At 47.0% G+C, this 11,998-nt stretch overlaps 1 protein-coding gene across 3 annotated transcripts; it reads right to left on the bottom strand.

Annotated features, from left to right (window-relative positions):
• Nucleotides 1–5,048: 5,048 nt before the first annotated feature.
• Nucleotides 5,049–11,998, bottom strand: LOC135496504 (uncharacterized). Of its 3 annotated transcripts, none has more exons than XM_064785867.1 (10): nt 11,926–11,998; nt 11,315–11,376; nt 10,674–11,089; nt 9,982–10,126; nt 9,771–9,906; nt 9,202–9,367; nt 8,740–8,932; nt 8,316–8,422; nt 7,503–7,947; nt 5,049–6,803 (listed from the first exon to the last, which is right to left on the bottom strand). In XM_064785867.1, exons 3-5 carry the CDS (start codon nt 10,733–10,735, stop codon nt 9,787–9,789), a joined length of 327 nt encoding a protein of 108 aa, XP_064641937.1. In that variant the 5' UTR covers nt 10,736–11,089; nt 11,315–11,376; nt 11,926–11,998; the 3' UTR covers nt 5,049–6,803; nt 7,503–7,947; nt 8,316–8,422; nt 8,740–8,932; nt 9,202–9,367; nt 9,771–9,786. The 3 variants fall into 3 exon arrangements, with proteins under 3 accessions (XP_064641937.1, XP_064641950.1, XP_064641943.1); XM_064785880.1 differs by having other exon boundaries at nt 8,327–8,422; XM_064785873.1 differs by having other exon boundaries at nt 9,248–9,367.

Genomic DNA, 11,998 nt, shown 5'->3' with positions numbered 1-11,998 from the left:
ACTAACCCTAGGGCAACTAACCCTAGGGCAACTAACCCTAGGGCAACTAACCCTAGAGCAACTAACCCTAGGGCAACTAACCCTAGGGCAACTAACCCTAGGGCAACTAACCCTAGGGCAACTAACCCTAGGGCAACTAACCCTAGGGCAACTAACCCTAGGGCAACTAACCCTAGGGCAACTAACCCTAGGGCAACTAACCCTAGGGCAACTAACCCTAGGGCAACTAACCCTAGGGCAACTAACCCTAGGGCAACTAACCCTAGGGCAACTAACCCTAGGGCAACTAACCCTAGGGCAACTAACCCTAGGGCAACTAACCCTAGGGCAACTAACCCTAGGGCAACTAACCCTAGGGCAACTAACCCTAGGGCAACTAACCCTAGGGCAACTAACCCTAGGGCAACTAACCCTAGGGCAACTAACCCTAGGGCAACTAACCCTAGGGCAACTAACCCTAGGGCAACTAACCCTAGGGCAACTAACCCTAGGGCAACTAACCCTAGGGCAACTAACCCTAGGGCAACTAACCCTAGGGCAACTAACCCTAGGGCAACTAACCCTAGGGCAACTAACCCTAGGGCAACTAACCCTAGGGCAACTAACCCTAGGGCAACTAACCCTAGGGCAACTAACCCTAGGGCAACTAACCCTAGGGCAACTAACCCTAGGGCAACTAACCCTAGGGCAACTAGCCCTAGGGCAACTAACCCTAGGGCAACTAACCCTAGGGCAACTAACCCTAGGGCAACTAACCCTAGGGCAACTAACCCTAGGGCAACTAACCCTAGGGCAACTAACCCTAGGGCAACTAACCCTAGGGCAACTAACCCTAGGGCAACTAACCCTAGGGCAACTAACCCTAGGGCAACTAACCCTAGGGCAACTAACCCTAGGGCAACTAACCCTAGGGCAACTAACCCTAGGGCAACTAACCCTAGGGCAACTAACCCTAGGGCAACTAACCCTAGGGCAACTAACCCTAGGGCAACTAACCCTAGGGCAACTAACCCTAGGGCAACTAACCCTAGGGCAACTAACCCTAGGGCAACTAACCCTAGGGCAACTAACCCTAGGGCAACTAACCCTAGGGCAACTAACCCTAGGGCAACTAACCCTAGGGCAACTAACCCTAGGGCAACTAACCCTAGGGCAACTAACCCTAGGGCAACTAACCCTAGGGCAACTAACCCTAGGGCAACTAACCCTAGGGCAACTAACCCTAGGGCAACTAACCCTAGGGCAACTAACCCTAGGGCAACTAACCCTAGGGCAACTAACCCTAGGGCAACTAACCCTAGGGCAACTAACCCTAGGGCAACTAACCCTAGGGCAACTAACCCTAGGGCAACTAACCCTAGGGCAACTAACCCTAGGGCAACTAACCCTAGGGCAACTAACCCTAGGGCAACTAACCCTAGGGCAACTAACCCTAGGGCAACTAACCCTAGGGCAACTAACCCTAGGGCAACTAACCCTAGGGCAACTAACCCTAGGGCAACTAACCCTAGGGCAACTAACCCTAGGGCAACTAACCCTAGGGCAACTAACCCTAGGGCAACTAACCCTAGGGCAACTAACCCTAGGGCAACTAACCCTAGGGCAACTAACCCTAGGGCAACTAACCCTAGGGCAACTAACCCTAGGGCAACTAACCCTAGGGCAACTAACCCTAGGGCAACTAACCCTAGGGCAACTAACCCTAGGGCAACTAACCCTAGGGCAACTAACCCTAGGGCAACTAACCCTAGGGCAACTAACCCTAGGGCAACTAACCCTAGGGCAACTAACCCTAGGGCAACTAACCCTAGGGCAACTAACCCTAGGGCAACTAACCCTAGGGCAACTAACCCTAGGGCAACTAACCCTAGGGCAACTAACCCTAGGGCAACTAACCCTAGGGCAACTAACCCTAGGGCAACTAACCCTAGGGCAACTAACCCTAGGGCAACTAACCCTAGGGCAACTAACCCTAGGGCAACTAACCCTAGGGCAACTAACCCTAGGGCAACTAACCCTAGGGCAACTAACCCTAGGGCAACTAACCCTAGGGCAACTAACCCTAGGGCAACTAACCCTAGGGCAACTAACCCTAGGGCAACTAACCCTAGGGCAACTAACCCTAGGGCAACTAACCCTAGGGCAACTAACCCTAGGGCAACTAACCCTAGGGCAACTAACCCTAGGGCAACTAACCCTAGGGCAACTAACCCTAGGGCAACTAACCCTAGGGCAACTAACCCTAGGGCAACTAACCCTAGGGCAACTAACCCTAGGGCAACTAACCCTAGGGCAACTAACCCTAGGGCAACTAACCCTAGGGCAACTAACCCTAGGGCAACTAACCCTAGGGCAACTAACCCTAGGGCAACTAACCCTAGGGCAACTAACCCTAGGGCAACTAACCCTAGGGCAACTAACCCTAGGGCAACTAACCCTAGGGCAACTAACCCTAGGGCAACTAACCCTAGGGCAACTAACCCTAGGGCAACTAACCCTAGGGCAACTAACCCTAGGGCAACTAACCCTAGGGCAACTAACCCTAGGGCAACTAACCCTAGGGCAACTAACCCTAGGGCAACTAACCCTAGGGCAACTAACCCTAGGGCAACTAACCCTAGGGCAACTAACCCTAGGGCAACTAACCCTAGGGCAACTAACCCTAGGGCAACTAACCCTAGGGCAACTAACCCTAGGGCAACTAACCCTAGGGCAACTAACCCTAGGGCAACTAACCCTAGGGCAACTAACCCTAGGGCAACTAACCCTAGGGCAACTAACCCTAGGGCAACTAACCCTAGGGCAACTAACCCTAGGGCAACTAACCCTAGGGCAACTAACCCTAGGGCAACTAACCCTAGGGCAACTAACCCTAGGGCAACTAACCCTAGGGCAACTAACCCTAGGGCAACTAACCCTAGGGCAACTAACCCTAGGGCAACTAACCCTAGGGCAACTAACCCTAGGGCAACTAACCCTAGGGCAACTAACCCTAGGGCAACTAACCCTAGGGCAACTAACCCTAGGGCAACTAACCCTAGGGCAACTAACCCTAGGGCAACTAACCCTAGGGCAACTAACCCTAGGGCAACTAACCCTAGGGCAACTAACCCTAGGGCAACTAACCCTAGGGCAACTAACCCTAGGGCAACTAACCCTAGGGCAACTAACCCTAGGGCAACTAACCCTAGGGCAACTAACCCTAGGGCAACTAACCCTAGGGCAACTAACCCTAGGGCAACTAACCCTAGGGCAACTAACCCTAGGGCAACTAACCCTAGGGCAACTAACCCTAGGGCAACTAACCCTAGGGCAACTAACCCTAGGGCAACTAACCCTAGGGCAACTAACCCTAGGGCAACTAACCCTAGGGCAACTAACCCTAGGGCAACTAACCCTAGGGCAACTAACCCTAGGGCAACTAACCCTAGGGCAACTAACCCTAGGGCAACTAACCCTAGGGCAACTAACCCTAGGGCAACTAACCCTAGGGCAACTAACCCTAGGGCAACTAACCCTAGGGCAACTAACCCTAGGGCAACTAACCCTAGGGCAACTAACCCTAGGGCAACTAACCCTAGGGCAACTAACCCTAGGGCAACTAACCCTAGGGCAACTAACCCTAGGGCAACTAACCCTAGGGCAACTAACCCTAGGGCAACTAACCCTAGGGCAACTAACCCTAGGGCAACTAACCCTAGGGCAACTAACCCTAGGGCAACTAACCCTAGGGCAACTAACCCTAGGGCAACTAACCCTAGGGCAACTAACCCTAGGGCAACTAACCCTAGGGCAACTAACCCTAGGGCAACTAACCCTAGGGCAACTAACCCTAGGGCAACTAACCCTAGGGCAACTAACCCTAGGGCAACTAACCCTAGGGCAACTAACCCTAGGGCAACTAACCCTAGGGCAACTAACCCTAGGGCAACTAACCCTAGGGCAACTAACCCTAGGGCAACTAACCCTAGGGCAACTGTTAGTGTGTTAGTGGCTTGGGGTTAGTCGCCTTAGGGTTAGTGGCCTTAGTGTTAGTGGCCTTAGGGCTAGTGTCTTTAGGGTTAGTGGCCTTAGGGTAAGTTGCCTTAGGGTTAGTTGACTGAGGGTTAATGGCCTTTGGGTTAGTGCCGTTAGGGTAAGTGCCTTTAGGGTTAGTGGCCTTGAGGTTAGTTGCCTTAGGGTTAGTGGCTTGAGGGTTAGTGGCTTGAGGGTTAGTGGCTTGAGGGTTAGTAGCTGGAGGGTTAGTAGCTGGAGGGTTAGTGGCTGGAGGGTTAGTAGCTGGAGGGTTAGCAGCTTGAGGGTTAGTAGCTATAGGGTTAGTCGATGTGATGTCCTAGACTGGTTGTGACCATTGTCTTCCATCGTTCAGGCGGAGACAACAAGTCGATGTAATGTCCTAGACTTGTTGGGACCATTGTCTTCCATCGTTCAGGTGGAGACAACAAGTCGATGTGATGTCCTAGACTTGTTGGGACCATTGTCTTCCATCGTTCAGGCGGAGACAACAAGTCGATGTGATGTCCTAGACTTGTTGGGACCATTGTCTTCCATCGTTCAGGTGGAGGCATCAAGTCGATGTGATGTCCTAGACTGGTTGTGACCATTGTCTTCCATCATTCAGGATGAGACATCAAGTCGGTGTGATGTCCTAGACTGGTTGATACCCTTGTCTTCCATCGTTCAGGTAGAGACATCAAGTCGTGTGATGTCCTAGACTGGTTGTGACCATTGTCTCCCATCGTTCAGGTGGAGACATCATGTCGGTGTGATGTCCTGAACTGATTGTGACAGCTGTCTTCCATCGTTCAGGATGAGACATCAAGTCGGTGTGATGTCCTAGACTGGTTGTGACAATTGTCTTCCATCGTTCTGGTGGGGGCATCAAGTCGGTGTGATGTCCTAGACTGGTTGTGACCATTTTCTTCCATCGTTCAGGATGAGGCATCAAGTCGGTGTGATGTCCTAAACTGGTTTGGAACGATCGCTTTATGAGGAACTTGCCGGCAAAGCCAGTTTGATAGAGACAAAAGACAACTCCGAGGAACAACTCAATAAATAGTGTGAAATTCAAAATTTCTAAAATAATGCAAAGAGCCATTGATACATGTAACACTTTTGGGACACATTGTTATACATGCCGTCTTGCACAGTCCGGTTGAAAACATGTTGGGCCGAATTTACGAAGGGTGTTTAAGAGTAAATTCTACATAATCAGTTTCAGGGCCTAATGCGGTTTTCATGAAGAAACCCTGCAAGGCCCTGATCTGTCTATTCAGACATTAAACGCTGTTTTAAGCTAAACACCCTTTGTAAATTTGGCCCCTTATGTTTATGTTCATTTTGTTTGGGAAACCATTTTCCACTAGAATATCTATATAGTTTTTGATCAGAAAAAAAACATAAATTGAGTCGCATGCAGCGACAACCATTGTAAATGCAAGCAAGGTGAACTACTGTGGTGTATTCAGGTCACGAACCTTGACCTCATTGATCCGAAAAAGCACGACATCGGTTAGTGGGTTATTTAAATAACAAAAGAACCAATTTCGTCATGTTCAACAGGACCGTGCTGTGATCTCATTTGCATGACAAAAGGGGCCGTCTAGATCAGGCGTTCAGATCAGTCTTCTCATTTGCATGACAAAAGCGGTTGCTTTGGACGAGTTTAACAATAGAAGTAACTTTTTGAATTCACCTTTACATGTATTATGGCTTTTATATGTAAATTTCACATATTGTATCATTATACAAACATATTAATACATAAAACGTCAGACATTGACGTTGATGTTGGCGACAGCTTGCTTGACCCATTCTGTACCACAGGAAACTTCTTGATGGGGCAGTTGTTATCTTTATAACTCACAGGAAGAAACAAGATGAATCTTTCTGGACTAATTATCATGAAAAGACTGAGCTCCTCTTCCACTTGACCGCAAAGTCAGGAACCAACATCAATTTGGAATATTTTGGAAAAATTTCAATCAACAAAATATTTCAACGAAATCTCAAAATTTGGAAATGAATTTGCCCGATTCTTTTGCATTTGTTTTGGTCTTGGGGATAACCTTTGTTATCATATCATTGATGAAACCAAGAATGAAAGGCACCCGGATAATTACCGTGTTTAAGGAAATTTAAGATACTTGTATAAAATGGAGGCTAGAGTTTGCCAATTTCATATCTGTCCCAAATGGAGACCGGCACTATCAGGTCTCTGAAGTTGATTGGAATAAACGCAGGTGTTCGTGGTACTGAATGGATCGAGAAAGTTCATAAGGCCTACGGTTCCATCAAAGACAACACATGTTCTGGTTGGCTGGGGTCGAACCAACCAGAATCACGTGGACCCCATGTCTCATTCGATGGGAAAATTGAAATATCTGATCAATTTGGTGATTTTGGAGAAAAATGAAGTAACTTTTAACAGCTCGATAGTAAATTTTGACCTGGTACATCAGAACCTTGACTTATTTGGATCTGGTTCTGGTTCTTAATCAACAATCATCTAGGAGGAGTGACCGACGATGACTGATGGAAAGTATTTTAAAGACCTTCCAAGTGTGTTCCGACATTTTGTCACGGCCACAAAATGGAAGTAGGCTTTTTGCCATCGGATGATATTGAGATTTGGAATGAAACCACCTTTCAATCAGATATTTCGATAAAATACAACGTATCCTTCTGCAGAGGCCTACAGGTAGCGAATGTACAATACTACACCAGAGAAAGTCTGTTGCTAATGACTCCCATAGCGACAATCGTTCAGGGGCCGAGGGTTCCACATCCATTGTGTCATCTTGCTGAAAAGAAAAACACATTATGTATCACAGACAGTGCAATAGATGAAAAGCTCAATGCCCACAGACCATTTCAGAGAGAATCACGCAAAGTAAGCCTGAAAATGGCTAGCACAAAAATTGGCGAAAATTTTGCTTATGCACGTTCTTGGTCATGCTTTATACGATTGGTACAAAGTTAGACTAGACTTTGAGGTTTCGCATGAATAATACATTTCGTTTAACTACTGATTTGTTCTGTGTGTAATCAGCGTGCTGTTTTCTCATGAAATCGTCCATGTGAGCCTTGTTGCAATTGTACGTTTATCGAATGATTCACAGCTGTCTCAGCGAGACTTGTAATGCTAGAATTCACATTTCACGATCAGAAGCTCGGTTGTTGGTGTTGCTAGCTTTCTGGAAGGCTGGAGATTACACGATATGTGGTATTCACCCAAATAGGCTTGTTATGATAATATCGAAATACTCTTATCTTCGGATCCGGAACTATAACACCAGACAATGAGAAGTCACTAGGCCCACCTTAATGGTGAATATTGATGACCCTAGCAAATGCCGAGAAAGGCATATCAGTCACACCTGGTCAAATAGCAAAACTTGAGGTCCAGGCCTAGGCTGGTCAGGTCGTTATTGGAAGTCTGGCTCAGAGTGGAGTTATCTGGTGTTATAGTTCCGGAGATAGTGTATATCTGTTGGCATTACCTTCAAGATGTGCCCCCGTCGTCACATGGCATCAGTCGTAAAGAGATTCCTGAAGCATGCCGTCATCCAGTGCCTGTGAGATTGGTATCACGTCTCGTCAAATGAAGGGGTTAGAGGTACGCGTCTTGTCCAAATCCTTCGTTTGTGGTTCAAATGAAGTACATAAATATAATCCACATTTTCAACAGTTCGATCTGAGCGAAGAAAATAAAATAGTCTAGCGATGGTCCGTGGCTTTCGCGAATCCTTCGTTTGCGATTCAATCTGAACTAAGAATTGTGTTTGCGTTTAAGAATACGATACGCGATGAAAACGTCTGTGCATGTAAACACGTGTGTTATCGAGAGAGTCTGTTCCAGGATTGGTATGCGTACTGAGCCCCGGTATACCTCTTCCGTCCCCTGGATGTACAAGACTTTCATTATCCGTGCACGTCTGTGGACAACTGAAAATAGAAGTACATTGCCAATCAGATGAAATTGGTCGGCGTATTCAAGTGCTTCTTGCAGACACTCCATAACTAACCTTTAGAATTTTTTAAGTTGGAAATGTATTTGAAATTGGTCGGCGTATTCAAGTGCTTCTTGCAGACACTCCATAACTAACCTTTAGAATTTTTCAAGTTGGAAATGTATTTGATATCTTTGTTGTTATAACATACTGCAACATTACTCAGAGTATTGTGTTCATCTACTGGGTGGATGTAGAGGTGATCAATCGGAGGCTCGAATGGCACAAATTTTGCTTTCCTTTGGAAGGTCATGTCAGCTGGCCGTTTTAGGCTCTTACACTCCGCCCTAAAGGCTAACTCACTTCTACTTAACCTCGTCATCTCAGGACAATTGCGGTCTTCCATTTGATTAGATCATAAATTCTGTTTCCATCCAGGACTGCGTGTGGTGGTGCAAACTCTCTGCAACCTACAAAAGTATCAAACCATTGCAAATCTTCATACAGTGCGAGAAGTGTCTTCAAAATGAACATCGTCATTGGCAAAGAAGCCCATCTTAACAACTTATCATCTTTTCTGTTGAACCTGGCTGCAATTTCCATTTTCTTAAATGGGTGGACGGAGGTGTCTTTAAATAACCCCTTTAATTTGCAAGTTATCAGCTTTTGTCCAGACGTTATGTTATATATCTGCCGAGTTTAGAGCGTATATAGAGTCAGACAATCGCCCCACTGTTGTAATATAGGTATTGACTTGAAACATGTACATGTACGTTGTGATCCTTACCTCCAGTTACAATGCACATCCTTGAGAGTGTCATTTCCAGCAGTTGGAGCTACGCCCTGGTCGTGGTGATGAATATCCTGTGACCTGGATGTGGTGATGCCGGCTCCGGACGAGGACTTTCACTTCTGTGTCATTTCCAGCAGTTCGAGCCGAGTGGTTCCCTTTTTCTGGTGTTACCCATCTTTTGGGAATACTGAAAAAAAGATTTGACACGTTTTCCTAAGTTTCCCCCACTGAAACCCTTTGTTGCACGTCTTTCGTCGTATTTTACTATTCCATACAACTGCGGTTTCATGGTGAGGGCTCTTCAGCCTTCGTCCCGACGTCGCTTGCTACAGTTTGCATGTTTAGAGCATTCTCATTATTTTCAAATGAAACTTTTCAAGGAGCTGATGACTCTGTGAGCAGATCAATCTTTGATTTTCAAGAGTCAAGAACAAATAAATCGGTTCTACTGCTTACCTGAAGTAACACTGCAGCATTCTCCATCGGCTGTCTGGCCGCTTACCTGAAGTAACACTGCAGCATTCTCCATCGGCTGTCTGGCCGTTTGGAATCGATCAAAAGATAACGGCACAACCGCTTCCCTTGGCAGGATCGTGTCAGGTGGCCAGGCACGGCTGTTGTCCTGAAAGTCAAAGTCACGGCAGATATTTGAAGACGTCAAGACAATTTGTAAACAAGCTGTGCTGCATAGTATGGTATAGTGGATGCGCTTTCAAATTACGGGAAATGGCGGCCAGCCAATTGAAGGGCTCAGTAGATCACTCGAATATCTGGCATCCAATAAAATGGTCCTAAGGGATCAATCCAAAATGAACGGTTCTAAATGGTACCATTTTGCTTCCCTGGTCAAGGTCATGTCAGCCTACTCCTTCAAGCACCTACAGCTACACAGGCAGAAATTTCTATAAAGAATCTGTAAAGCTATATAGAAATGGTAAACACAAAATCTATATAGAATCTATTTATATATTTTTGCCCGTGTATGCTCACTGTGATGAGAGCTAAATTCGCCTCTATCTACTCACCAAGTCCTTGTCGTGTTCAAACTGGGATCATGTTCAAACCTCTGTATAGTGGGGTCTGCGTCACGCTGGGCTCTCTGCGGTGTTCTTGGCTCTGCAAGATGGATCTTGCTTCGCACTGGTCTCCCGGATGCTCTTCCTGAAAAGAATCTTAACGATTTAAATCGCTCATAAATTTTTAAAATTGGGTTCAAAAATAATGAAATGAAGTTACCCTAAATGCGGCACACATCTTGCTCGCGTCCGAATCCATCCCCAGACGTCTGTCACGCCACGATCGTGCATCTTCAGCCCTCTTCAAGCATGCCCCATCGCACCGACCCTCTTCCTTCCATTCGGAGGTGGTCTTTCCGTCGATGCTGTAAATGGAAACGGATTCAGTGGGAAAAGATCTTACATGTATTGAATAAACCAGAAGTATTAAGGTAGCAGGAAGGGGTGGGCTTTGGTGGTTTCTGAGTGTGAGGGGGTACTATACTGTAGTGACGTCTGCTATTGCGAACTGTGCTGCCTTTGAGAGACTAGGCATGATGCCAATTTTGCCGCTACGCGTCGCGTTGGGTCCTTGCGTCTAGGTGTCACAAGGTGAAGATCACTATGTTGTGACCAGGTAGTGTACTAATTGTGATGACGTCATGCGCAATGCACATAATGGCTGTCGAAGGTATGACGTGAGATTGCGTTGCTCACTTTGCATGGGTTGTTGCTGGAGGCTGGGAAGTAAGACGATTATCCCAATCATAAACAAGTCTCAAACAGTGCGGGAAATGTAACGATCTAACTTGGAGTAGGATCTCGTATAATCTTTCAAATTTTTTTCTGGATGTTTCAATCATCTCGGGGGAGAATCGGTCAAAGAGCTAAAATTGCGCAAACATCAATGACTTAACAAAATGTGAATCTCACCTGTTTGTTGTAATATCATCTACTTCAGTGCCTGATCTTCTACGACTGCCGCCGGAGAGCATAGAGGGTTAACCCATCAAGTTAAGTGCGAGCCGTCTGATTAACGGCAAAGGCGAGTCCGGAGCCCGTCCCGGACTCCATCCCGCACCATGTCGTCAACTTTCTTAAGCCCTTCAACAGCGTAAGAGAGGGAAGGCCTATTTAATATAAAAACCTCTCTTTTTCGCGTTGAAATGGCAAAATGAACGAAGACGACACGCCCTCATGCTGAACCCCCTCAGTCGTAGAACCGAACGACAGGGTCCCCTAGGGGCGCCCGACAAGAGACACAAAGCGTACCGTGCTTTGGACTCCGCCACGTCGTCGGCCGGCTGCTTGGCACACGCCTTCCATACGGAGTCCGCGGAATGGACCTTCTGTAAATGGAATTGGAGAGTAAACATCACAACTAATGCAAAAGACACAGAAAACGCAAAAAAATACAGGACATAGATCAACCAAACACACACACACACACACACACACGCACACGGGCACATACCCGCACCCATACTCATCCCCTCGACAACCTCCCACATCCCACGCCCCCCCCCAAACCCTCTCCCCCAGCTAATCACACATACATATCACTCTATACATACCCTTCACCTCGCGATAGACATCATTCATGGTCGGTTGCATTAGAGAACTTGGCTTGGGGCATCTGCAATGATAAAAGTGATAGTAACGGTAACACGAGCTCTAGAAACTTGTTCCGAGTGAAGGCCCAGAAGCTTACGGTGCGAATTTTGAGGTGTTCTTGACGAATTCGAACAAAATCATAAAAGAATTCGTCACGAAAACAAAGAATACCTCGTCGTCATTCGGGAGTGTTGCGGAACCTCACTAACGAGATCCAAAACCAACCGAAACTGTCTAAACCTCACGAACAAAAGGACACGTGGAGTTCGGCCACGAAGTCTTTTCTGCAGCCAAATGAGGGGAAATATTTTGAATTGAAGGGGGGGGGGGGATAAATCTTTGGAGTAAGACGAAATTCAAAAACTGCTTGGCATACTGAAATGAAGCAGGAGTTCGCATGTGGCGAGGACTGGACAGGAATGATTCAGTGCGCAGCCGTCATTGGCTTCTTGGTTGTTGAGGAAAACGGCAAATTTCTTGGAAATCGGAATTCGGAATTGGATGTGTGCTCATTTACAGAAGTGGAGGTTGGGATATGCCAGAGTTATGCCAAAGACCGAATCTGTCTTACCATTGCGTGGCGTGGCCTGTGCTTAGAAAATGTGGCGTGGCCTGTGCTCGTCGCGTCTGATCTTGAAGCTCCA

This window comes from Lineus longissimus, chromosome 1 (assembly GCF_910592395.1).
Source record: "Lineus longissimus chromosome 1, tnLinLong1.2, whole genome shotgun sequence".
NCBI lineage: Eukaryota > Metazoa > Nemertea > Pilidiophora > Heteronemertea > Lineidae > Lineus > Lineus longissimus.
This window is presented reverse-complemented; position numbering and strand designations above follow the sequence as displayed.

What these genes read in the sequence shown, in the direction of transcription:
- LOC135496504 (XM_064785867.1), bottom strand. Translation starts at nt 10,735, where the DNA reads ATGCTCTCCGGCGGCAGTCGTAGAAGATCAGGCACTGAAGTAGATGAT. An exon ending in GATGATATTACAACAAACAG is followed by an intron (nt 10,127 to 10,673) that starts GTGAGATTCACA and finishes TTCCATTTACAG; the next exon opens with CATCGACGGAAAGACCACCT. An exon ending in AGATGTGTGCCGCATTTAGG is followed by an intron (nt 9,907 to 9,981) that starts GTAACTTCATTT and finishes GATTCTTTTCAG; the next exon opens with GAAGAGCATCCGGGAGACCA.